The sequence below is a fragment of the Dendropsophus ebraccatus genome, chromosome 8 (genome assembly GCF_027789765.1).
Source record: "Dendropsophus ebraccatus isolate aDenEbr1 chromosome 8, aDenEbr1.pat, whole genome shotgun sequence".
NCBI lineage: Eukaryota > Metazoa > Chordata > Amphibia > Anura > Hylidae > Dendropsophus > Dendropsophus ebraccatus.
In genome coordinates, this window is record NC_091461.1 from 99166951 (window position 1) to 99194891 (window position 27941).

The 27941-nt window shown below is 47.1% G+C and overlaps 1 protein-coding gene across 1 annotated transcript; it reads left to right on the top strand.

The window, feature by feature from the left end:
- On the top strand, window positions 1-27926 carry LOC138799686 (vitamin D3 hydroxylase-associated protein-like). Its single transcript, XM_069981187.1, has 15 exons — window positions 1-224; window positions 2899-3012; window positions 3797-3940; window positions 4313-4446; window positions 7618-7824; window positions 9184-9224; window positions 23189-23313; window positions 23504-23629; window positions 23725-23822; window positions 23899-23998; window positions 24550-24593; window positions 26255-26294; window positions 26941-27049; window positions 27395-27540; window positions 27682-27926. The coding sequence occupies exons 1-15, from the start codon at window positions 27-29 to the stop codon at window positions 27805-27807; spliced, it is 1752 nt and encodes a 583-aa protein (XP_069837288.1). The 5' UTR covers window positions 1-26; the 3' UTR covers window positions 27808-27926.
- Window positions 27927-27941: the final 15 nt, after the last annotated feature.

The window sequence follows — 27941 nt, forward strand, 5'->3', positions numbered from 1 at the left end:
CTGGCTTCCTTTCAGAGTCACTCATCATGCTGCTGCTGTCCGATCCGGACTCATGGAGCCCCCGGGCTGTGTGCGTGCTCCTGTGCTGCGGGGTGAGCTCGGTGTGGCTGCTGTCCCGCTGGGTGACCGTCAGGAGGATCCACAGTGCACAACAGGCGGCCCGGGAGCGGAGAGAGAAGGCGCTAAAGAGGATGGAGACGACAGCGGCGAGGATCAGCGCTCAGGTCCGTCACTACCTGTCTGTAATAACTTCTATACTGCAGGTCACATGACACGTCTGTTATACAGAACCGGGGGTGACATCACTACCCTCCACATATATTATACAGGAGGTGACATCACTGCTCTCCACATATATTATACAGGAGGTGACATCACCGCTCTCCACATATATTATACAGGAGGTGACATCACTCCTCTCCACATATATTATACAGGAGGTGACATCACTGCTCTCCACATATATTATACAGGAGGTGACATCACTGCTCTCCACATATATTATACAGGAGGTGACATCACTGCCCTCCACATATATTATACAGGAGGTGACATCACTACCCTCCACATATATTATACAGGAGGTGACATCACTACCCTCCACATATATTATACAGGAGGTGACATCACTACCCTCCACATATATTATACAGGAGGTGACATCACTACCCTCCACATATATTATACAGGAGGTGACATCACTGCTCTCCACATATATTATACAGGAGGTGACATCACTGCTCTCCACATCTATTATACAGGAGGTGACATCACGGCTCTCCACATATATTATACAGGAGGTGACATCACTGCTCTCCACATATACTATACAGGAGGTGACATCACTACCCTCCACATATATTATACAGGAGGTGACATCACTGCTCTCCACATATATTATACAGGAGGTGACATCACGGCTCTCCACATATATTATACAGGAGGTGACATCACTGCTCTCCACATATATTATACAGGAGGTGACATCATCGCTCTGCACATATATTATACAGGAGGTGACATCACTGCTCTCCACATATATTATACAGGAGGTGACATCACTGCTCTCCACATATATTATACAGGAGGTGACATCACCGCTCTCCACATATATTATACAGGAGGTGACATCACTGCTCTCCAGACATGTTACATTTTCTCTTGTCTATTATATTACAGGTCTGGGGTGCTGATTCTCATGCACCTTTACTTTTTCCTCACTTATTCACATGATTCTGCTCTGTGACCTTTGACCAGCTGTAGGTGATTATTAACCCCTTTGAGTCTCTCCCTCTTTTTTCAGGACGTTGATGAGTCCTCTGCCCCACTCCGCTCCTGATTACACTTGTGATTACACTTATCTCCAATATTAGTATGGCGCACACCCTGTGGGGTGATGGGAGAAGAGATAAGTTTGTTTGAATGGAGTCCAGGGTCCATACCAAGCTCTAAAGGTCCCCATACACCTTAAGGCCCTATTACACTAATAGATTTTCGCCCGTATTTGGCTGATATCGGCCGATAATCTTCTGGTGTAATAGAAGACAATGATCAGTCGACATGAACGATTGTGGCTGATCATTGCTGTCATTTGTTTTGCAACATGTTGAAAGACAAAGGACCAGGATAGCAGCGATCTGCTGCCGTCACTCAATGCAATAGGAGCGGCAGCAGCAGACTGCTGCTATCGTCTATGGGCTGCCCGGACGACTGCCCAGCGATCATCCGGGCAACCCCACCGCACTTCTCCGCAGCCCCCCCCTGCACTTACCCGCTCACTGCCGATGCGTGTAATAGCGCCAGCAGCGAGCAGGGAACAAGGAGCAAGCAAGTGTTGACAGCGCTCGTTTGCTCCTTAATATCGCCCCCTGTAATAGGAGCTTAAGGGTGCCTTTACACAGACAGATTTATCTGACAGATTTTTGAAGCCAAAGACAGGAGTGGATTTGAAAAGTGGAGAAATCTCAGTCTTTCCTGTATGACCTGTTCTCTGTTTATAGTCTGTTCCTGGCTTTGACCTCAAAAATCTGTCTGAAAAATCTATCTGTGTAAACACACCCTAAGGGCCAGTTCACACGGAGTAAAAGAGGCGGAATTCCGCGACGGAACTCTCTGCCGTGGAATCCCACCAGCCTCCGTGTCATACAGGCTGTCTAAGGGAGGGCTTGCGTGCCTCCGCTCAAAGAATTGACATGTCTGTATGACAATAGACAGCCTGTATGACAGGGAGGCTGGCAGGATTCCACGGCAGAGAGTTCCGTTGCGGAATTCCGCCTCTTTTAAACAATAATCGCTCAGTGAACAGGGCCTTAAGGTGTATAGGACTCTCCCGAACAACCACCGACAAATGATTTAGGTGGTGATAGGGCTTGGGAATATCACCGCCCAACCCCTTTGTTTTGGGAGAGATAGAGAACAAAGGAACGCTCTGCCGCGCCGATCATTCCTGTGTATGGGGAGGACAGGCAGCAGGCGGGGTTCTTCCTATACACAGAAACCCACTGCCCACCCTCCCTAAACACAGAAACGTTTGGTTCAGCAAAAGGTTCCTGAGTTCTATTTGGGAAGGGGAGGGGTAAGCCACAGCCAGACTGCTCTGGGGAAGGCCTTATCTCTCAGAGATCAAAGGGGTCGAGCAGTAATTTTTCATCACTCCCAACCCCTATTTCCACCTACATCGTCTGTTGGTGTATTCTGAGGAGAGCCCCACACACCTTTATACTTGTAGGCACAAGTATAAAGTATATGGGGACCCCTGGCAGGGGTGGTCCCGAAGCTCCTGGCGGTCTCCTCCATCCAGGAAGCTGAGTACTGTGGCTCTGGGCCTGACGATCACAGGGACACATTCTGACATACACTGCCATCACTCATGTAACCAGCTGATCTGTGTCCTTCCAGCATCCAGTGACTGATCCATCAGCAATCCTGTCCCTGTCCCTGACGGAGCTTCAAGAGAAACTAAGAGAGGGGTCCCTCACCCCAGAGATGGTTCTCCACACCTATATGAGCAAGGTGAGAAGCAGGGGCAAACCCAAGCTTCCTTCATATATATACCCAGCTGCTGTGGGGTGATGTGGCAAAAAAATAAAATCTCTTATGGCCAGAGGCAGAATCCTGCGTGCAGCCACAACAGTGACTGGCAGAGGAGAAAGCCAATGTCTGCTTGTTCTGTCCATCCACTGTATTTAACTATAACAGCTTATTAGGAGCCTCATGGTTATATACATAGGTGCAGGAGCACACTACCTTTTGCTTTACCATTTATTTACTGCAGTGTGTAAGTGACCCAGTGTTCTCTGACATGCTGCAACACAAACAAAGTGTTAATGCAGAAGACAATTAGCTCTCTCCTTGCTACTCCTGCACTGATAACCCCTGACTTCTGCAGGAGCTCAGAGGTCAGAGGTTATCAGAGAGCTAATTGTCTTGAGCTTATATTAACCCTTTTTTGTGTTGCAGCATGTAAGAGAACACTGGGTCACTTACACACTGCAGTACATAAGGGGTTAAGCAAAAGGACACAGGAGGCTCTTATCTTCCCTGGGCCGCCTCCCTCCAAGGGCCCCATAGCAACCGCCTACCCTACCTCTATGGTAGCTACGCCCTGTTAATACTGCACAGGAACAGCGCTGAGGATGAATGTAAGACACATACCTTCCTCCATAGCACCCCCAGTGCAATAGGGAGCTATCAGCAGTTTAGATTTGTCAAACCTGCTGGTAGTTCCCCTTTAAGGGCCTTATATCTTTCCTGGATTTTGTGTATCTTATCCAGTGTCTCTGCCATTTCCCTGCAGGCATTGGAGGTGACCCGAGAGCTGAACTGCATCACCGACTTCCTGCCGGAGTGCGAGGAGCAGCTGCAGAGACTGCGGCAGCAGACAGTCCGGGGGCCACTGTATGGGGTCCCCATCAGCCTGAAGGATTGTTTTAACTACAAGGTAGCATCCTGCTTGTGATGATCCAAATGCTGCGATACATGAGTGTATAACACACTGAACTTTATACTGTATGTAGCATTGAGGCTCTGCGTGGGCACATTGATCGGGTTTTGTTCCCCTCCACCAGCACCTACAGACTGTACGTCTAGTGCATGTGGTTGCAAATAGAGATGGTAAGCAAGAGCACGCTCATCACTGCGGCCACATCCAGGATCCAGCTACACTGGTTATGAAGGAGTAATGGCTGAGCTCAGGGCGATGGTCTTGTGGGAGCTGTAGGTCCATGAATGTTTGCCCCAAGCTGAGGAGCATTGGTAATAGTCACGTGGTAGCACTGTAGTTGTAGCCAGTGTAATTCTCTGTGTTCTTCAGGGTCATGACTCCACAGCAGGATTACTTAAGAATCTGGAGCATCCGGCCTCAGAAGACTGCGTCATTGCCCAGGTGCTGAAGAGGCAGGGAGCTGTGCCCTTCGTGAAAACCAACATCCCGCAGTCCATGCTGAAGTAAGAGGAAGGGGGTGATCGGATGGAAGGCGTGTGTGATCGGTGGCAGAAGGTGTGTGATTGGTGGAGGAAGGCGTGTGTGATGGGGGACGGAAGGCGTGTGTGATGGGGGACGGAAGGCGTGTGTGATGGAGGACGGAAGGCGTGTGTGATGGGGGACGGAAGGCGTGTGTGATGGGGGACGGAAGGCGTGTGTGATGGAGGACGGAAGGCGTGTGTGATGGAGGACGGAAGGCGTGTGTGATGGAGGACGGAAGGCGTGTGTGATGGAGGACGGAAGGCGTGTCTGGTGGAGGACGGAAGGCGTGTGTGATGGAGGACGGAAGGCGTGTGTGATGGAGGACGGAAGGCGTGTGTGATGGAGGACGGAAGGCGTGTGTGATGGAGGACGGAAGGCGTGTGTGATGGAGGACGGAAGGCGTGTGTGATGGAGGCAGAAGGCGTGTGTGATGGAGGACGGAAGGCGTGTGTGATGGAGGACGGAAGGCGTGTGTGGTGGAGGACGGAAGGCGTGTGTGGTGGAGGACGGAAGGCGTGTGTGGTGGAGGACGGAAGGCGTGTGATGGAGGACGGAAGGCGTGTGATGGAGGACGGAAGGCGTGTGTGATGGAGGACAGAAGGCGTGTGATGGAGGACAGAAGGCGTGTGTGATGGAGGACAGAAGGCGTGTGTGATGGAGGACAGAAGGCGTGTGATGGAGGACAGAAGGCGTGTGTGATGGAGGCAGAAGGCGTGTGTGATGGAGGACGGAAGACAAGTTAAATGGGGGACGGAAGGCATATGTGACGGGGGATGGAAGGCGTGTGTGATGGAGGACGGAGTGTGTGTATGACGTCAACCCCATGACTTCTCCAGACTTGTGACCTATAACACACAAGGATTAGAACATGTGCAGGATACCTGTGAACTGACCTCTGCAGCACCAAAACCTTTCAGTAGGGATGAACAAGCTCCGTTGGTCTGCTTAACACATTCCAGTCCTGTTCCGGTTGCTTCTTTCAACATACTGTAATTTTCTGGTATTATTACTCAGCTGCAAAAACTGCAATAACATTCTCCCCATGCCCTGTCCTCGTCTTCTGCCTGATCCTTGTCTGACACTCAGTACTTTGGGAGCAAGACAGCGCTCTGTAATGGGGTGGTGCCGTGATAGGAAACAGTCCAAGTAGATAGTAAAGGAATATCCTGGCACTCACCAAGTTCTTTCTGCTCTTTTATTAAAGTGTCACATCATACCGGTACGGAGGATGCTTTTCGTCCTGTGGCCTTCATCAGCTTCATGGAGCTGATGAAGGCCACAGGACAAAACACGTCCTCTTTATTTGTACCTGTTTGATGTGACACTTTAATAATAGAGCAGAAAGAACTTGGTGAGTGCCGGGATATTCCTTTACGGACACTCAGTCTGATGTCTGCTCCCTGTGTGCTGGTGAGCTTTGTCACATCACAGCACAGGCAGGATTGAAGCGCTCACCATAAGGCTCCATACTTGACCATCACTGGATCCCAAACAGATCCTGGATTCATGACTACAGCCTATGTGCTCCAGTAAATAGCAGTCCAGGGGGTATAATGGAGGGGCCTCCTGTGTCTAGAGATGGTGCAGGCAGAGACAAGGGTTGTAATGGAGGGGCCCCTTGTGTCTAGAGATTGTGTGGGCACAGATGGGTATAATGGAGGGGCCGCCTTTGCTTGGAATTTGGATAAGGATAAGGACCCTGTTCACCATGTATGTGTCCTCATATAACTACTACTCCCAACATCTAACAGCTTGGTCAGAACAGCCTAGATGGCAACAATTTATGGAAGTGACCACCCTGCTCCTCTCAGTACAGTCATGGACCCCTTTTATAGTGTGTCACCTGGGCAGCATGTCTTCCAGTGTGTGGTACAGACAGGTCTAGTGTCACTGATCTCTCACCAAGAGGTACACTACCCAAAAGTAGCCTCTTAAATACATTATATAGGGCACCCAGTATGTAATCATATGACACCTTTAATCTGCCAGCGATAGAACTGGAGAATGAATATTACAGTGGTGTGTTTTTGAGTGTATTATAGCCACAGATACTTGTGGAATCAAACAGGGAATTGAGGTTGTCCGTACAGCTGTACACGCCACTCTCATGTGTTATGTATGGAGTTCTCATACGCTGTGATCATTTTTGTGTTATCCATCCATACACCAGAGGGGGGCAGTCACACCTTGCAGATAGCAGGGAAGAGCAGAGCTAAAGATGGAAGAGAATAGAGCTGAAACCTGAGGAAAACTAACATAAGAAGGTCTAGAACTTTCTGGAGCCTGGTCCTCCATGGTGCTGGGCATAACGCTGTAGATGGCGGTGGCCTGTTTATACAGTAAGTGCCCAGCCATATTGCGTTTATGCACCTCCTTTTTGCTGCTAGGGGGGTTGTCACTGACCTTGTCAGCTCTTCCCTTCTGAACCTTTGTCCTTTGGGGTTCTCCCTCATGGCCTCTGGTTCGCTGGGTTTGTCACGGTTATATCTGGACAGCCTGAGGTAATGTTTTTTCTTTTTAATCCTCCTTTGAATAGTTGGTAAAGAAAACAACTGATGGAGGTCCAGCGTCTCTGTCCGTATAATGGAGCGGTCAGATGTAGACATGCTGCCCTGATGCAGACCCCGTGACTTCCCAATGGCCGCACATTATTTCTGTGTAGATTACTTTCCTTCTCCTCAGGTTTAGGGAGTAGTGTAGTGATCGCGCAGGGACTACATCTGGCGGTCCTCATTGTTCTCCCTGTCGCTCCTCACTATACTATGCTGTGTGCTCTGCACCTTTTTGTATGTCTCATTGAGGACGGCAACTGCTTCAGGGCCATGATTTGTGAGTGTATTGTGGAGAGGGCAAATTGTGCGACCATAGCGATGACACCTATAGGAAAGGTTTCCTGCTCGCGGCCTCTGTGGTCATCATCTCCCAACTAATCCAAACGATACTGGGCATATATACTGGGACGGTCAGTATATATCAGGTGGTTAGTATATATGGCACGGTCAGTATATATCAGGTGGTCAGTTATTCCCTCCTCCTGTCATGTATCTCTCTTGTGTTTCGCTTTCCTTTTTTACACCTGGATTGTTCAATGTACAATGCGACTTTGGCGCAGCAGGATCTGGTTTCGGCTTCATCTCTCATTTCGTCCACAGCTATGACTGCAGTAATCCCATCTATGGACAGACCTTGAATCCTCTCAACCTCAAGAAAACTTCAGGGGGCTCGTCCGGCGGGGAGGGGGCCCTACTCTCAGCACACGGCTCCATTCTTGGCTTTGGCACGGACATTGGAGGGAGCATCCGCTTGCCAAGTGCCTTCTGTGGGGTGTGCGGATTAAAGCCGACTGGCAACCGTCTCAGGTGCGTGGTGTGTGGGGCAGCGATTAATTTATCAGCCTGTGCAGGGCGAGTACATACAGCAGTTGTATCACACAGGGGGTGATTGTTGGTGTTTGGAGTCCGGCAACTAGAGAGAGATGTGTAGTTCCAGTAATTATCAGCAGATGGCACTGCAGTCCTGTCATAACAGCTGTACAGTGTATTATGCTCTGAATACATAGGTGAAGAAGGCAGAGGGGTATATCAATTCTTATACACCGGGAGGACTTATATAGGGGTGCTTGAAAGTTTGTGAACCCTTTAGAATTTTCTAAATTGTTGTGTAAATTTAACCTAAAACTGTGTCAGATAAAAGTAGATAAAGAAGCAAAACGAGGTAAGAGTCACAAACATCAGACCTGGGGATACAGTTTCTCATATGTTCAGGCGGCAAAAATGTGAACCTTTAGGGTGCCCTACCCCATGTGGTATTAGTGACACAGAGCAGCCAACAGTGGATCCAATACATGCAACGACTCCCGACAAAACACAATCCATCCAAAATATTACTCAACCAGGAAGAGCCCAGAATCCTGGTTCGGAGATACTAGACTAATAATTTATCCATTATTGCTCCATAGCTGATTACAAAACCTGTGCAAGACTGCCACATGTAAGAGTATGAGTGCCCCTAAGGCTCTGTTCACACAGTCGCAGTTTTGTTGCGTCTATTGATTACATAATTGGAGACTAATTGATTATGTGGACTGCAGGTTTGTCTACAGTAACTGCCTGGGCTCTGCCATGTGATCAGCATTACCGGGCCTCACCGTGCCACCAACATTACTGGACCCCATTGTGTGACAATCGTTACTGGGCCCCATTGTGCGGCAAGTGGTACTGGGCTCTATGGTGCAAACAGTGTCACCCAACTGTCACCCGATCAGCATTACCTGGCTTCATCACATTACAGTTCTGGAACAGTCAAGTCACAGTCCTGACCCCAATCCAATAGAAATGTTGTGGAAGGACCCGAAGGGATCAGCTCATGGTGCAAACCACTGACATAGCAGAGCTGGAGCTATTCTGTACTGAGGAATGGGCCACAATGCCTTCACGACTATGTTCAGAACTGATCGCTTATTACTGAGAACGTTTAGATGCAGTTATTGCTGTACAGGGGGTCACACCTTTAGCTTGAATCAGCCATCTCCTCCAATGTCGGAGGTACTGGGGTGGACACAGAAGCAGTTTTGAATTACATCAGGGGTATGTTACAGGGAAAGGGGGCTCTCCAGGCTTATTGGCAGAGAACCTAAGAGCTTACAGTCTGCAGTGGGCACAGCACTTTGAGTCCTCTATACGTGTCAGGACATAACATACAATCTCTTTGTTTTACAGTAAAATTGGCCTTGTATCAAGCAACCCTGGACAGAGATCAGGTGAGTGACTCTCCGTGGAAGCAAGAATGCATTGCCATCTCTGTATATTGAAAATAAAGATACTGACACATTCACTTTGCTTAACATTCATGTATTCTTCTTTGCAAACATTTATCACTTTACAAACTTGATATAGATCACCCGTGTGAAAAAATAGAAGCTTCAGTTGGACTTCGTCCTGGCGTCCTGCTTAGGTTGCTGATAAAGTCCTCATGTCAGCTTCTACGGCAGAGACCTCCACGATGGGAAGGAGGCCAATCAGCAGCGTCTTACATAATCACGCGACGTTTCGGAATCATTTCCTTTTTCAAGCGTGTCAGAACTAGTGAAACCCTCCACCCTAAATAGTTCCAATGACGTCATCAGTACTTCACAATATCTCAGATTCTAGACTAAAACATATTTAAAAACAGGTTTCATTTAAGCCAGCACTGCAATACATTATTCCATTATCTTATATTACATGTTGCCTCTCTTTAACCCCTTAAGGTCAAAGCCAATTTTCGTTTTTGCGCTTTTGCTTATTCCATTTTAAGTTTAAAAGTCAACAGCGCTTGCATTTTTTCACCTAGAGATGTATATGAGCGCTTCTTTTTTGCGAAACCAATTGTACTTTGCAATGACAGGCATTATTTTTCCATAACATATGCTGCGAAACTGGAAAAAAATCATTTGCGCTGTCAAATTGAAAAAAAAACTAATTTGTTTTGATTTCGGGGAGTTTTGCATTTACGCCGTTCGTCCTATGGTAAAACTGACTTGTTATGCATGTTCCTCAAGTCGTTACGATTACTATGATATATAACATGTATAACTTTTATTGTATCTGATGGCCTGTAAAAAATTCAAACCGTTGTTAACAAATATACATTCCTTAAAATCGCTCCATTCCCAGGCTTATAGCGCTTTTATCCTTTGGTCTATGGGGCTGTGTCAGGTGTCATTTTTTGCGCCATGATGCGTTCTTTCTATCGGTACCTTGATTGCGCATATACGACTTTTTGATCGTTTTTTATTACATTTTTTCTGGATTTGATGCGACCAAAAATGCGCAATTTTGCACTTTGGAAATTTTTTGCGCTGACGCCGTTTACCGTGCGAGATCAGGAATGTGATTAATAGTTCGGCCGATTACGCGCGCGGCGATACTAAATATGTTTATTTATTTATTAATTTATATTTATAAAATGGGAAAAGGGGGGTGATTTGGACTTTTATTAGGGGAGGCGATTTTTTATTAATAAAAACACTTTTTTACTTTTTTTTTTACTTTAACTAGAAGCCCCCCTGGGGGACTTGTATATAAACAGCATTGATCTCTCATAGAGATCAATGCTGTGTATATACACAGCAAAGATCGATCAGATCGGTCATAGATTGCTATGGCCTGCTGCAGGCCATAGCAATCTATTGCCGAGCCGGGATCAGCGTCATTCCGACGCTGAGGCCCGGCACGGGCAGAAGAACGGATCTCCCCCCCGCGATCGCATCGCGGGGGGGAGATCCGTCCCACTAGACACCAGGGACACGGAGAGCACAGCATCTAAGTGCAGCTGTCAGGTTTGACAGCTGCACTTAGAGGCTTAATTAGCCGGCGCGGCAACGGGACCCGCGCCGGCTAATAGAGGCACTGCCCGGCTGCACGTGTCAGCCGGGATCAGCGCCGTTCAGAGCGGGGTCCCGGCGGGACCCCTCTCTGAACACCCCGAGCGGCACCATGACGTATCACTAAGGGGTTAACAATACATATTCACCTCTTATAATATTGTCTGCATATGCTACCGGGTATTGGCTCTCTTTTCCATCCTGTATCAGCCTTCATTGATTCCCACCTACAGGAGATTGTAAAAGATCTCCCTAGGTGCCTCCGAGATACTACAGATTTTTTTAGAGTGTTTAAAAAACGCAGACATAAAGGGAACATCATTGTTCTTTACTTTGGACATCAAGAGTCTTTATACCAATATACCCACTGAAGAGGCATTAGAGATTGTAAAAGAAAAACTAGATGAGAATCCTAGATTGGATAATCGGTATATTAGACTCTTGGTGTCCCTTTTGGAGCTGGTTTTGACTAAAAATTATTTTAAGTTTGGGTCCAAGCTATACCTGCAGCTGCAGGGGGTCTCGATGGGATCCCTGTAGCTCCAAGTGTAGCTAATATCTTCATGTCCCATTTTGAAGATAAATGACTGAAAGGTCATGACGGTTTTAAACATCTTGGGCTGTGGCTTCGATTTGTGGATGATGTCATCATATTATGGAAAGGATCTAAAGTACAACTTGAGCAGTATGTTCAATACCTAAATGGTTGCCACAGCCTAATAGAGTTCACGGCCGAAATACATGAAACTAAAATACATTACCTAGACGTGGAAATAGAGAAAGTTAACAATGAGATTGTCACCAGGTTTTTTTCTAAACCTACGGATAGGAATAACCTGTTGCATAGAAATAGTTTCCATGCTCCTGCCACATTCAAGGGGATCCCTAAGGGACAACTTATGAAAATTAAGAGAATTTGTAGTAATGAACAAGACTACGCTACACAGAGTAAAATAATGGTGGAAAAATTTGTAGAGAGAGGCTACAATAGGGAGAGTGTTGAAAGGACCGCGAAAGAGGTCGGGGAGATCCCTAGAGAACAGCTCTTAGAGAGGAAAGTTAAAGACGAGAGAATAGGATTTTTCTCCAAATATGACTTACATGCAGGTCTTATTAAGAGAACTATTATGAAGCATTGGTCTATCCTTGGACATGATGACAAGTTTGGCAAACTGCTCCAAACAAAGTGATAGACACAACTATTGCAGTTTTCTTTTGCTTTTATATTCAGTATTCATCAAGTTACAATAAATAATTCAAAATATTCACACCCAAGTGCACAGGATACTCAAATGGACCTCGTCGTTGCTTCCGGCATGGTTGCTGTTAAAGTCCTTGTATCCTTCACAAAGCAGAGACCTCCATGATGGTCAGGAGGCCAGATGGTGGTGCAATGACGCACGCGACGTTTCGGGGAGACCTTCCCCTTTCTCAAGCGTATAGCAAACAAGTGAAACCCATCACCATTAATAGTACATATGGCGTATTCCAATTTCCGATTATGACATCACAGTCTTGACTAAAATATAATAAAACCAAAATTTTACTTATATAGACATCACATCATATTACTTTTACAATACAATTATATGTAACGCTAATAGCTTTTCACCTTTTAATTTATTTTACTGTTAAATATACACATGTAATGGCTATAATAAATCCAGCCACCAGGTGGCGCCCTAGCCTCATTTTCATTGATTCACAAGAAGCACTGGAAACTACATAATTCATTCAGCCCTTTCGGATGTTGAGATTCAAGAGCACATATCCAGTATGTCTCCTTTTGTAACTATTTCTTTTTTAGATCATTCTTATCTTCACTACATACTTCTAATACTGTCCATCTAAGACCAAGATACACTATCTGGATGTGGAGGTAGAAAAACGAAATGGGGAAAATGTTCACTTACTCCATGTTCAATATCTAAATAATCGCCATAATTTGATAGAGTTCACTGCTGAGATAGATGAGACCAAGATACACTATCTGGACGTGGAGGTAGAAAAACGAAATGGGGAAATTGTCACTAAGTTGTTCTCTAAACCAACAGATAGAAATAATCTGCTACATTGATATTGACATTTGATAAAAAGGACAATCTTAAAACATTAGTCTATATTACAATATGATGACAAATTTGGTAAACTGTTTAGTGAAAAGCCGAAATTCATTTTCAGAAAAGGGAAATCTATCTCCAATTGCCTAGTGAGAGCTGACATTGGAGATAGAACCAAATCCAGACAGGCCTGAAAGAGTTGGTACGTTTCCATGCTTACAATGCCAGAATTGCACAAGTATCATCAAAGGGGGTAAAATATCACACCCCAGAAAGGGATGCACTATACATCTCAAAGGGATGCATACATGCAATTCAACCAATGTTATTTATTTAATTAAGTTCCCATGCGGTGATGTATACGTGGGCCAAACAAGTAGACCAGTAAAACAAAGGATTAATGGACACAGGTCAGCAATTAGGAGATTTGGACAAAAAGAACAGAAAAATGAAGAAGAGAGAAAAAGAAAATTTGGAGAAACAGGATTAGCTAGGCATTTTGCAGAGAAAGGACATGGAGTAAGTGAACTTAGATGGACAGTATTAGAAGAAGTATGGAGTAAAGATAAGAATGATCTAAAAAAGAAATAGTTACAAAAGGAGACATATTGGATATGTGCTCTTGAATCTCAACATCGGAAAGGGCTGAATGAATTATGTAGTTTCCAGTGCTTCTTGTGAATCAATGAAAATGAGGCTAGGGCGCCACCTGGTGGCTGGATTTATTATAGCCATTACATGTGTATACTTAACAGTAAAATAAATTAAAAGGTGAAAAGCTATTAGCGTTACATATAATTGTATTGTAAAAGTAATATGATGTGATGTCTATATAAGTGAAATTTTGGTTTTATTATATTTTAGTCAAGACTGTGATGTCATAATCGGAAATTGGAATACGCCATATGTACTATTAATGGTGATGGGTTTCACTTGTTTGCTATACGCTTGAGAAAGGGGAAGGTCTCCCCGAAACGTCGCGTGCGTCATTGCACCACCATCTGGCCTCCTGACCATCATGGAGGTCTCTGCTTTGTGAAGGATACAAGGACTTTAACAGCAACCATGCCGGAAGCAACGACGAGGTCCATTTGAGTATCCTGTGCACTTGGGTGTGAATATTTTGAATTATTTATTGTAACTTGATGAATACTGAATATAAAAGCAAAAGAAAACTGCAATAGTTGTGTCTATCACTTTGTTTGGAGCTTTATGAAACAGGGGATTTAAGGCGTTCCCTTATTGAGACACACCACACCCGAGGCTAAAATCGGTGCATACTGTGTAAAAGTTTGGCAAACTGTTTAAGGATAAACCAAAATTTGTGTACAGAAAAGGGAAATCCATCTCCAATAGTCTGGTGAGAGCAGACATTGGAGATGGCATGAAACCCAGACAAGCCGTTTTGGCTTCAGAGAAAATAGGAACCTTCCCCTGTTTAAATGTCAGAATTGCTCTAGCATAATGAAAGGTGACAGCATCACACCCCCCAGGAAGGGACATAAAATACAGCTACGTGGTATGCACAATTGTGATTCCTGTAAAATAGTTTATTATAGTGCTTGAAAAGCACTATATTGTAATCCGTATTCTTCTTCTTCTTCCGTTTCTTCTTCTTCCAGCCATTTTTCTGCGCGTAATACAGCCCGAACCGCTTTGCGCACAGACTCCGTTCAAACTGCGTTTCGAAGCCCTCGGCGGTGTGTGGTGTGCTATCTATTTTTCGTTTCGATCAAATTTGTTGTTTTTAAGAAATTTACGTTTAAAGACCCCGAATTTTCCATAGAAAATAATGGCCCATTGCAAATAATGGCCACACTCTAACCGCTAACAGCCAATCACAGCACATATGCAAATAGCTGAAATATAGCAGCCAATAGGAACTCTAAGGTATCGTCAGTCAATGTATCACACCATCCACAGTCACATGTCCACTATTGGCCAATAGAAGATGTAATATATGGAAGGTCCTTAACGATTTTGTCTCACTGACATGAGTAAGATTGTCATGGTAACCGAGCAATGATCTTTACCATTTTAAGTACCCAGATCGCTCTTAAAGGGACCCAGGTCACCCTTAAAGGAACGCAAGTCGCTCTTAAAGGGACCCAAGTCGCTCTTAAAGGGACGGGAGCCATGTAGCTCTTAAAGGGACCCAAGTCGTTCTTAAAGGGACCCAAGTCGCTCTTAAAGGGACGGGACCCAAGTCGCTCTTAAAGGGACGGGACCCAAGTCGCTCTTAAAGATACGGGACCCAAGTCGCTCTTAAAGGGATGGGACCCAAGTCGCTCTTAAAGGATCCCATGTAGCTCTTAAAGGGATCCAAAACGCTCTTAAAGGGAGGGGACCCATATTGCTCTTAAAGGGACCCAAGTCACTCCAAAAGGTATGGGACCCATGTCGCTCTTAAAGAGACCCATGTCGCTAGAGCGACCTGGGTCCCTTTAAGAGCGACCCGGGTCCTTTTAAGAGCGACCTGGGTCCTTTTAAGAGCGAAATATGTCCCTTCAAGAGTGAAATTGGTCCCTTTAAGAGCGACCTGGGTCCCTTTAAGAGCGAAATGGGTCCCTTTTAAGCGTGAAAAAAAAAATTCCCGTAAATCTGATGTTTATTAATGTTTTATGGCATAGTAGGAAACAGGTATACAAGAGAAAAGAACAACATAGTATTCTGGGAACAAAGCGAAATTTGCATATCACCACAGAGAACGACAGGTCCGTACAGCGACCACAATAAAAAGTAACAATTGATTAACATACAGTATACATAGGCATTACCTCCGGACAGGAGACAACAATGAAATAGCTTGGCCCCAGAAAGGGCAGGGGAGAGTACCCCAGTTCATAGAAGATTGCCAGGGGTAGGAGAAGAGAAAAGAGAGAAAAAGAGCCAAGGGATGCAGAGGGGGGAAGGGGGGAAGAAAGGAAGCAAAGGGCAGGGCAGGGGGACGAGAGAAGGAGAACAGAATCAGGTGAGTAAATAGGACCCCCCCCCCCCCCCCCCATAGGTCGAGATAATGAGCTAAAAAAAAGAAAACAGTAAACTAAAATGAAGAAAACAAAAAGTGAAATAATAACAATAATAGTAAGTAAAGAAACAGAAGGGAAGGGAGGGATGCGCGCAGGGAGCAAAGCATGTCGTAGTCATAAGACTGTACGGGAGTACACTATGATGCCAGTGAAGAAGGAGCATAGACAAAGTAACTCAAGAGAGCCAACGTGCGAGGGGCTGGATTTAAACGCCACCCAGGGGAGCCAGGTGACATCGACCTTCTTGCTACGGCCCTGTTCCTCCGCCGTCAGACATTCCATACGATGAATAAGATCCATTTCGGCCACCCACGCTGCAATAGAGGGGGGGGGGTCGTGGACCTCCAGAGCCTAGGGATTACTATACGTGCTGCAGTCAAAAAGTGCCGGAGCAACCCCTTTCTGGCAGCGGAGACAGGGCCGGGAACCAAGGACAGAAGGGCCAAGCCCGGGGAGGGGGAAACATCTTTCCCTGTCACCTCCCTATAGATAGCGAAGACAGTGTCCCAGAATGGCTTCAGGAGAGGGCAATGCCACCAGATGTGGAGCATAGAACCAGTGGCTGATTCACAGCGCCAGCAGGTGTCCGGCACTTCCGGATAAAATTGATGTAGCATTAGCGGGCAGCGATACCACCTGGTGAGTATCTTAAAAAAATTTTCTTGGGCGTGGCACGCCATAGGTCATTTATGAGTTACTTTAAAAATTTTTAGCAAGTCTGATTCAGAGAAGGTAACACCCAGCTCAGATTCCCATGCAGAGACGTAGGGCAGTGCCTGGTCCGCATCTTTTTCCAGAAGAAGGCGGTACAGCTGGGAGATGGATCTGTCGGGGGGCGACGATTGCAGCAATAAGGATTCCAGAACAGTGGGATCCGTAATCCAAATCCCCTCCGGAAAGTGTGGGGAAAAAAAGTCCCTTAGCTGCGCATACTCCAGCCAGGATAGGCTCCTCTCCGGGCATTGCCTCTGTAATGTGGACAGAGATGGGATGGCTGGATTGTTCCCCAAGACCTGACCCACCCTGACACCCTCAGCGGACGACCATAAGAGAAAGGAGCTTCTACCACAGGCCGGGGGGAAAGCCGGGTTACCAAACAGTGGGCTCATTAAACCTGGGCGATAGGACAGACTATATAGAGGTACAAGCCTATCCCAGAGCTGCAGAAAGTGCTTGGTGAGTAGGGGGAAGGAGTCCAGGGTCGGACGGTCGATGGGCAAGATCCAGGGCAAGGATCTCAAGGGTAGAGGCGACAGATCTCCTTCAATCCGTACCCATTGTTTGTCTACTGACCTATGGAACCAGTCTATCAGGCGGAGCAGGATAGAAGCCTTATTGTATAAAGCGAAGTCGGGTAGACCCGCACCTCCCGACGTCTTGGAGCGTGTAAGAGTTTTGTATTTAATTCGGGGGCGCACGGTACCCCACACAAACTGACGGAGTGCTGCCTTTAGCTGTTTAAGGTAGGAGCAAGGAAGGCGGAGTGGGAGGGACTGAAAGAGGTATAAGAACCTAGGGAGGACATCCATCTTTATCACGTTAATTCTCCCAAACCATGAGAGCTGAGAGCGATCGTAGCTCAAGAGATCTATTTTGGTACGGGCCAGTAATGGGGGGAAGTTTAGGGCAAAGAGCGAGGTTAGGCCCGAGGGGAGCCAGATCCCTAGGTATTGGAAAGCGGTGGGTTTCCATCTAAATAAAAAGGTGGTTGTGAGATGTCGCACGAGAGAGGCAGAAAGGGAGATGTTCAGCGCCTTTGTTTTGGAATAATTGACCTTAAAGTTGCTTACTTGGCCGTATAATTCAAATTCTCTGAGGATCGCAGGAATGGACACGCCAGGGTTGGATATATACAGCAATAGGTCGTCCGCATAAAGGGCCAATTTATAGTGGGAATCCTTCAAGCGGATACCAGAAATGTCTGGAGAAGCCCGTAACGCCACTGCCAAGTGCTACATGGCCAGTACGTACAGCATTGGTGACAATGGGCAGCCCCGGCGCGTACCATTCGCAATCGACAGGGGGGTCGAGAGCAAGCCATTAACCTTGACTCTGGCTGTGGGGCCGGTATAAAGGGCTCTAATCTTGCCCAACATGCCCTCGCCCATGCCAATCTGGCGCATGGTGGTCTGCATAAATGCCCAGTGGACGCGGTCGAAGGCTTTTTCCGCGTCAACCGAAATTAAACATGCCGGAGACCGCGTCCCCTGGGCATGCGCCATCAGTAACAGAGTTTTGTTGAGATTGTCTCTGGCTTCCCGGCGGGGCACAAAACCCACCTGGTTAGTGTGGATAAGTGTGGGGAGGGAGGGTGACAGTCTGTTCGCCAGCAATTTAGAGAAGAATTTTATATCAGCATTGAGTAGGGATATGGGCCTATAGTTCGCACAGAACGTCGCATCTTTGCCAGGTTTGGGAATGACTATTATTGTGGCCATAAGGGACTGGGGTGGGAAGGGTCAAGAGGGAGAGATAGAATTAAAGACTCTAGTTAGGAAAGAAGAAAGTAGAGGAGAGAACAGTTTATAGAAGCGCACAGTGAACCCGCCCGGGCCAGGACTTTTGCCGTTGGGGGCGTCCTTGATTACCGCCGTTAGTTCAGCTTCCGAAAAAGGGGCGTCCATATCGGCCGCTGTGTCCGTGGGTAAAGTAGGCAAGGCCGTAAAGGTTACATAGGTGTCAAGTCTCTCTTGAAATGTCTCGGGGGGGCATGTCAGCCATTGGGCCTTTTAAGTTGTATAGGGAGCCATAGTAATCTCTAAAAACGTCCACAATATCGGTTGGGTTGTGGCAGGTACCTCTTTGGGACAATATGCAAGGGACAAAGGAGCTGTTGGATTTGGGGTGGATGAACCTGGCCAGCGCTGCACCGTATTTATTAGAGAACTCATAGTAGAACCGACGCATCCGTTCCCGGAAGCGAGAGAATTTTTGGTCAATGAGTGCTTTTAATTGGGCTCTATGGTCTAGTAAAGACGCAAGGGTGTCAGGATCCTGCGTGCCTTTGTGGGCAATCTCCGCTGCATGTATCTGGGTAAGGAGTTTGTTGATCTTAGCCCCGTTGTCCCTCTTTAGATGGGCCCCATATTGGATAAGTGTGCCCCTCACTACGCACTTGAGGGCCTCCCATTGAAGGGGCAGCGGGGTAGGGTCTGAGCTATGTGTGGCTAGGAAGTCAGTGATGGCCTTTGTGACAGCCCCCTCACAGGCCAAGTCTTTAAGCAGGTTAGGGTTCAAGCGCCATGACCACTCCCGTGGGGTGGAGCCCGGTAGAGCGAGCGAGAGAGTCACTGCCGCGTGATCCGCCCAGATGATTGGATCGATAACCACACAGGGGTGCCAGGAAAGGAGGTGATGGTCTATGAGGAACATGTCAATCCGACTATATGTGTCGTGCACAGAGGAGTAATAAGTATAATCTCTTACCCCAGGGTGGAGAATTCTCCACACGTCCACTAATCTGTTGGTGAATAAGGATTTTTGGAAGGCCCGTAGTGGCGCTGTAGGTATGGAGGAGCGGCCCGAAGAGGAGTCCAACCGGTGGTCCATCACCATGTTAAAGTCGCCCGCCGAAATCAAGAGGCCTTCAGCAAATCGTGACAGCTCCGACAGATACCGTCTTCCCATCTGCGCCTGGTTGTGATTGGGGAGATAGAAGTTAGCCACAGTGAACACCTTCTCTGACAGACGTAGTTTTAAGAATAGATACCTCCCTTCAGGATCAATATGAGAGTCTATAACAGATGCTGGCAAGGATTTATGAATAGCCACACTAACCCCCTTCATCTTGGCCTCAGCGTTGGTACTGTGGAACCACTGGTTATAGTAGCGCATAGGCATAGAGGGCACATGTCCAGTTTTAAAATGAGTTTCTTGGAGTAACAGAATATGTGCCCTCTTCCTATGCATGTGGTAAAGTATTTGGGAACTGTGATCTGGCTTGTTAAAGCCACGAACATTAAGCGTGGTCACTTGTAGGGTGGACATCATGGGTGGGGACAGTTATAATAAGGAATAAATAATATGAAAAAAAAAAAAAAAAGAGGGGGGGGAGGAAGGAGGAATAAGGGGAGAGGAGTAATAGGGGAAAAGGGGACAGAAGACAGAGGGGAAGGCGCTAGACAGCAGAGGACAGAAAGCTGGGGGAAAATAAGGGCAGTACAAGAGAGTCTGCCCACCTCTTCCCACTAAGGAAGGAGGAAAAAGAAGACAACTGAATAAAGTGGTGTACCAAAGCACCACAAAAACCTAAGCGGGGAAGTGACTGGAAGGACACCAATAGGAGACAAGTGTACCCCCAGCACCTCACTGCAATAAAACAACAAGAAAAAACAGGAAAACAAAAGAGTAACAAGCAAGCCGCACCCAAACGTTGGGTGTGGGTCACATGGAGAGGGGGCGCACCACAGCCCGGCTCTGTCTCTCATAGCATAGTAATAGACCCCTGGCTCAAGTAGGCATATTGACAACAGATAGTTCCGTCGCTAAGCACCCCTCCTCTCCCCGAGCTGCAAGGCCATTTTAAAGAACATATGTGTAACAATATATATAGTAGCCAACAGACACAGAAGAATAACAAAGGGGTAACAGGGAAAACGGCAAACTAGACCAAGAGACACAGGGCAGTGCTGGGGGGGAACGGACGCAGACTCAGGAAGGGACAACAAGGAAGGAAGGGACAACAAGGGGACACGAAGCCCAAGGATGCAGACAGCATAGCGTCCATTGGTAGACCGCAAGTCTATGTGATGACCGATGTGTCACAATAAGGGGTCACCGGCGGATGAGGCGGATGGACCGGCCAGTCCTGAATAGAGATGGAGGGGAGTTGGAGAGTCTCCAGCACTGCAGGTAAATCTGACGGAGAGCGCAGGAACACCGTACCCTCACCATGACGTATCTGCAGTTGGAAGGGGTATCCCCATGAATAAGGCACGTTACGCTCCCTGAGCAAGGATAGTAAAGGGCGGAGAGCCCGTCTTTTGGAGAGCGTGGTTCTGGATAAGTCTGCTAGGAGCTGAATGGGTGCCCCATCAAAGTCTATGATGCCCTGCGCATTATTTCCTCCTTGGTCTGAAAATGGTGGACCCGGCACACCACGTCACGCGGCCTAGCTGGATCATTGCTCGGCGGGCCTAGGGCACGGTGTGCACGGTCCAGCTCTATGGGAGAAGTAGGGGGCTTCTCCAGCAATATGTTAAAAATGCCACTCACCGTAGCCATGATATCAGGTGGCTTAACCGCCTCCGGTATCCCCCGCACCCTTATATTATTCCGGCGATTCCGGTTCTCGGCGGCGTCGGCCATTTCAAAGAGCATGAGGATCTGTTGCGAGTGCAATTGTAGCTGGGAGCTGTGGGACTGCTGTGCATCTAGCAAGTCCCCTGTGAACTGTTCGAGATTTTGCACTTCAGACGACAATGATCCCAGATCTTCCTTCAAAGAGCGGATCTCCGCTTTGCACACTGCCTCCATCCGGGCCATGTAGCCCTCCATGTCCGCTTTAGTGCGGATGGCGGCCATCTGAGCTTGCAGCATACGTAGGTCAGGCCCAGGTGCCATGGAAGGAGAGGCCAGGTGGTCCGCGGTAAGGTCCGGGGACGACTGCTCTCTCAGTAGGGCTGGGTACTCTTGGGAAAACGGGGAAACAGTGTGCAAGGTACCTGCGGCTTTCGTCGCTGTGCTCTGTGTGTTGCGGGCGGCCATCTTGTGGCCGCGTCATCAGCCGCTCAGCCGCGATTGGCTGAGCACAGTTATGCTCAGCCAATCGCGGCTGAGCTTCGGATGACGCTGCAGAGGGCGGCCGGCACTCGGGAAGATCCGCCAAGCTCCCGAAGAAGACGTCACTGCTGACGATCGGAGACCGTGGTCGGCACGCGACAGGTAATGTATAGCGCACCACACTTCCGGGTACACGGGTGGGGGTGGTGGGACACGGGGAAGGGGGCCATTCACAGACATAACATACATTACAAAGTTGTATAACTTTGTAATGTGTGTTATTCTGTGAATAATTTTTTATCGCCGGACAACCCCTTTAACTGCGAAATGGGTCCCTTTAAGAGCGAAAGGACCCAGGTCGCTCTTAAAGGGACGGGAGCCAGGTTGCTCTTAAAGGGATGGCACCCAGGATTAAAGTTTCTCTCAAAAGGAAGTCACTGGTAAAGGGGCGCTCTGGAAGTCACTGGTAAAGGGGTGCTCTTTTCAAGCACTATGTATTTCCCTGGAAATGCAAATCTAGTTTAATTAAGTGCCCGTGTGGAGATGTGTATGTGGGGCAAACTAGTAGGCCAGTAAACATTCGACTCAATGAACACAGATCAGCGATTAGGAGGTTGCTGCAGAAAGAAGTGGTAGAAGAGAGAAAAAGCTTTGGGGAGACAGGACTAGCGAGACACTTTGCTGAGAAAAGACATAAAGTAAGTGATTTAAGATTGATTATCCTAGAAGAAGTATGGTGCAGAGAGAAGAGCGAGATCAGAAAGAGATTGTTACAAAAGGAAACAGATTGGATTTGTATGTTGGACTCCCAGCAGCCAAGGGGGTTGAATGAAATGTGCAGTTTTCAAGCTTTCCTATAACGTGGAGCATTCTAGTGTGCCACCTAGTGGCGGTATTAAGCTGAGCATATGCAGACAATATTATAAGAGGTGAATATGTATTGTTAAAGAGAGGCAACATGTAATATAAGATAATGGAATAATGTATTGCAGTGCTGGCTTAAATGAAACCTGTTTTTAAATATGATTTAGTCTAGAATCTGAGATATTGTGAAGTACTGATGACGTCATTGGAACTATTTATGGTGGAGGGTTTCACTAGTTCTGACACGCTTGAAAAAGGAAATGATTCCGAAACGTCGCGTGATTATGTAAGACGCTGCTGATTGGCCTCCTTCCCATCGTGGAGGTCTCTGCCGTAGAAGCTGACATGAGGACTTTATCAGCAACCTAAGCAGGACGCCAGGACGAAGTCCAACTGAAGCTTCTATTTTTTCACACGGGTGATCTATATCAAGTTTGTAAAGTAATAAATGTTTGCAAAGAAGAATACATGAATGTTAAGCAAAGTGAATGTGTCAGTATCTTTATTTTCAATGAATTTGTAAAGGGGAGGAAGGCGGCCCTTATATCTGACACAATCCACCCGGTGTGAATAGAGGTGCATAATTCAATTTTTTGTGACTGAGACATCTCTGTATATACCGTTGAGGGGCCCCATAGTAGGTGCAGGAATTTGAATACATCTCTGTATGTTCTATATTGTCCAGTTGCACCAATGCTTGGACCGATGGCACAAGACGTGGATGGTCTGGTGATCGCCATGAAAGCCGTGCTGTGTGATGACATGTTTCAGATGGACCCCACTGTCCCCCCGATCCCCTTCAATGAGGAGGTACAACCCTTGTTTGTGCTTTCTCTTTCAGGATTAGCTGTTGGAGAAACTACAGTGCTCTGATGTGTTTAGTGCAGGTCCTATGTGGGGCATCACACAGCCTTGTGTTCTGTGGGACAAGGAGACATGTATATATTCAGGGGCCTTGGACGGATTCATCTTCCCTTTCTTTATTCTGTTTTGTTCTCAGGTCTTCTCTAGTTTGCGGCCTCTGCGCATTGGATACTATGAAACAGATGGCTCCACCATGGCCACCCCCTCAATGAGACGTGCTGTCCTGCAGACCAGGGACCTCCTGGAGAAGGCTGGACACAAGGTTTGTGAGGGACGCGATACCTGGAGATGGATCAGTGCATCTAGTCTGAATTCATTGCTATCTCACCTCATCCTCATCTCATCTTCCTCTCACAGCTGGTACCGTTCACACCACCATCTGTAGAATCAGCGCTAATCGATCTCATCATGAAAGGGCTTTTGGCCGATGGAGGCGCCACCTTTCTAGATAATTTGTATGTATTTCATCTACAGAAGTGTATGGCTCAGGAGAAGGGTTTGGATTAATGAGCGTCACTGCTTTATTCATAGCAAAGGAGATGAAGTGGATCCCAACTTGAAGACCCAGGTCACTACCTATGGCGCTCCGTCCTGCCTGAAGAGCTTACTGTCTGTGCTGGTAAAGCCGCTGGTAAGTATCATGAATACATTGTATACTCTCGAGAAGCTCCAACACCTGACACTGAGCATGCCTGCTCTGACCCCCTCTCATTGGCGCCCCTACTCTGACTCCCTCACACTAAACAAGTCTGCTTTAACCCCCTAACAATGAGCATGCCTGCTTGGACCCCCTCTCACTGAGCTCCCCTGCTCTGACCCCCTCACACGGAGCATGCCTGCTCCGATCCCCTCACACTGGGCCCCCTGCTCTGACTGCCTCACACTGAGCATGCTTGCTCCGACCTCTGACACTGAGCATGCTTGCTCCGACCCCCTGACACTGGACATCACTGCTCTGACTCTTCACACTGCAGAAACTTCCAGAAAAGTAAGGCTCAGAGAATGTGCTGATACTATGGAGGAAGTTGTGGCGTAGGACTCTAGCCACTGTGTGATTCGTTATCTACAGAGTAAAGAGAACCATCAGCTGTAAAACCTGTGGATATGGCGAGATTGAGGAGGCTATTACATGGCAGGTATGCTGTATTCTATGCATCCACATCATCTCTTATCTCTTAACAGTTTCCCAGACTGTCGCGGGTTCTCAAGACATCGCGGGGAGTAAGGTGAGATGTTTAATGGGAAAGTGTCACCTGGGATTTATTTACTGATCAGAACCAGATGCTGGATCACCTTCTTTATCTCTAATCTGTTTATATTTTCTAATTGTAATCTTCATTTTCATTCTTTGTACATTATTATGGGGGTGGCCGTCTTGCCAGTTTTAACAGCATTTAATGATGGAGCATGCTCTGTGCCCTGTGCAGAGGTCATTCCACAGGGAGGGGGAGGCTAAGCTGTGAGCTTCATCTATTGTCTCCATTAATATTGTCTCCGTTACTGTAACCTCTATACAGATAATTTTTCAGCAGCTTCCTCCTTTTCATCACAGACGTCCCAGATCATTATAAGTCCTTGTAGTGAAAATGGGAACTGCAAGATGTCTGTATTATCTTATAATATAGATTTTAAAATAGAAAAAAAAAAAAAAAAAGTCATCCAAAATTCTTTAATCTTTTTAAAATAAAAACTTGATGATTGGTTATTTTCTGATGACTTGTTCCCTGTAAAACGGAGCTATCATCGCTGATTCGTGATGGCCAGGAAGGCGTCTCCCAGACCATAAGTATTGCCCACTTGCCCCAGACACGCCCCTTATTACTGCCCTTGCGTAAGGAATTTGTGCAAGCTCCGAGAATGCCAGAAGAGGGCGCCTGGAGGTGGGTGGGCTATACATGCGGCCTGAGGGAAGCTTTTCTGAACACTTAGTGCCCTATTCCACGGGACAATTATTGTTTGCATAATCGTTAACGATAAACGATCCAAACGACCGCTATTGCGAAAGACCTGAAATCGTTCACCCATTTACATGGAATGATAATGGTTACTTATGATCGTTCTTGCGGTCGTCTTGTCGTCGATATCGCGTTCGTCACTACTGCGAACGACCGAATGACGTCTTATTCAATGCGAACGATTTGCGAACAAGCAACGATAAAAATAGGTCCAGGTCTTATTAAACAATCAACAATTTCTCGTTTGGTCGTTAATCGTTAACTGATATTCAACCGATCGATTATCGCTTAGATTCGAACGACTTAACGATAATCTGAACGATAATTGTCACATGGAATAGGGCCCTTACAGCTAATTTGTATAGCAATGAAGATGTCTATATGTCAAGGGTGAAGGGACCATGAATCCTGGTTGTGTGACCTGTTTATAAGTGGGTGAATCTGTGCTGGCAGCTCTGATTAGTGTTACAAAAGGACACATTCTGCATCTACTAATAGAGGTTAGGGGGGTTCCCAGCATGCTAAGCCTAATATAAGGTGTGCGCTTTACTACACCTGCCACATCTCTGGTTGTCCATGTACTACAATCTAACATCTATGTCATCTGACGCGCCATACTAGGCCTCAGGGCGAGATGTTTTCCCACGTGTAACTACACTGATACAGTGTAACAAGATCTCAGCTCAGAACACCTCCAGACAGGAGACAGATTTGTTCCCAGGTGTCTACACTGATACATTGTAACAAAACCTAAGCTCAGGTTATGACTGTCTGCAATAGTGTAGGATGCAGCACAAATATGGAGAGGCATGCGCAGTGGCGCAGTACGTGGTTGACACACTGTGATGCAGCTGATTTGATTATTCCCTGTGTCTGTCAGTATCGGCCACCAATCCGGATACTTTAACCTTTTCCTCTGTGTTTCCCATCAGTTCGGTGCAGGAGCTCTGGAGACATCACACCGCGGTTGAGGTAAAGAGTGTGACCCAGGGTGGAGCTACACTGTACCGGTCCCCTGGTGTCAGGACCCAGCACTGGCACTGTATGAGGGGCCCCTGATGTCAGGACTAGGGATGGTCCGAACCTGCTTCGGTTCGGGTTCATACGAACCCAAACTCTCGGAAATGATTTCCGCTGTCTGCCCGCTATGTGGAGAGGGTGGATACAGCGGGAGGACCGCCTGGAAAACTGGGATACAGCCATAACCATAGGCTGTATCCCAGTTTTCCAGGCGGTCCTCCCGCTGTATCCACCCACTGCACGGAGCTGCAGACAGCGGGAATCTGATGCCGAGCGTTAGGGTTCATACGAACCCGAACCTCGGCAGGTTATAATGGTGGTGTTAGAAGCAAGTGCTGACAGCTGTTCCTTTATGAGGAGTCCCTGGTGTTAGGGCCCGGCCATCATAGCTTTTCCTGTATGAGGGACCTTTGGTGTTTGGGTCCAGTCCTGATAGCTTCTTCTGTATAAAGGGCCTTTGGTGTTAGGGTCTGGTCCTGATACCTGTTAATGTATGAGGAGCCTCTGGTGTTAGAGCCCGGCCCTCATAGCATTTCCTTTTATGAGGGGCCCCTGTTGTTAGGGCCCATCTTTCACAGCTATTCCTGTATATCTTCAGGTGTATCGTCAGGAGTTTATCGCCCTCTGGAGAGCCCATGGCTTGGATGCCCTTCTCTGCCCTGTTCTTTCTCCTGCTATGACCATTGGATATCCTGGACAGCTGACAAGTATGTGACATTCTCATCTGTCGGTCGCAGTGTGAACAGCGTCCAGCCTCTCAGCTGTCGCCACACTGTCCGTACTGTATAGGGGGGAGCTTACCCTCGTAGAAAACCTTAAAGGGACAAGACTGCATCTAAGCTAGCTCAGTACCCTGGACTGACTGCAGATACAAAGGGTTTGTTGTAGCTGATGAGGATTTTATTTAGATAAAAAGAATAGACCTGAGGTGTTGGAGGGGGAAGTAGGGTGCAGGCTGGATGATGTTGGTCCACATCTTGGAACTACAGATCTATGAGGGTGGCCATGCAATGATGTCCGATATCTCACCATTATAATGTCCTGACCCCCAGGCGCCGTGTCCTACACAATCCTCTACAACCTGCTGGATTTTCCTGCTGGCAGTGTGCCAGTTACCACAGTTACCATTGAGGATGAGGAGGCACTGAAGACCTATGAGGGACATCATAAGGACGCCTGGGACCGTCTCCTGAAGAAGGTGCGCCCCACAAAGGGTCATTGTACCCTAGAAGCTGAGAGCCCCATGTGAAGGGTTACCTGTGAAATACCACAGTCATAAGAGGATAAACAGTCATGTGACCCATGTAATAATCATCTGATCTCTTCATGTATTTCTCAGGCCTTCTCAGACAGCGTGGGTCTCCCTGTGGCCGTTCAGTGTGTGGCCCTTCCCTGGCAGGAGGAGCAGTGTCTGCGTCTGATGAAGGAAGTGGAGAGCATTACCAGGAGAGAGGGAAAACTCTGAGAGAGAACAAAGAGTTAATGTTCATGATTTCAGCGAAAATAATGATTGTTTTATTATGTACAAGAATATACTGTAATACTGCCCCTGTGTGCCAGAATAAAATTTCTATAATATTGCCACTTTGAACAAGAATA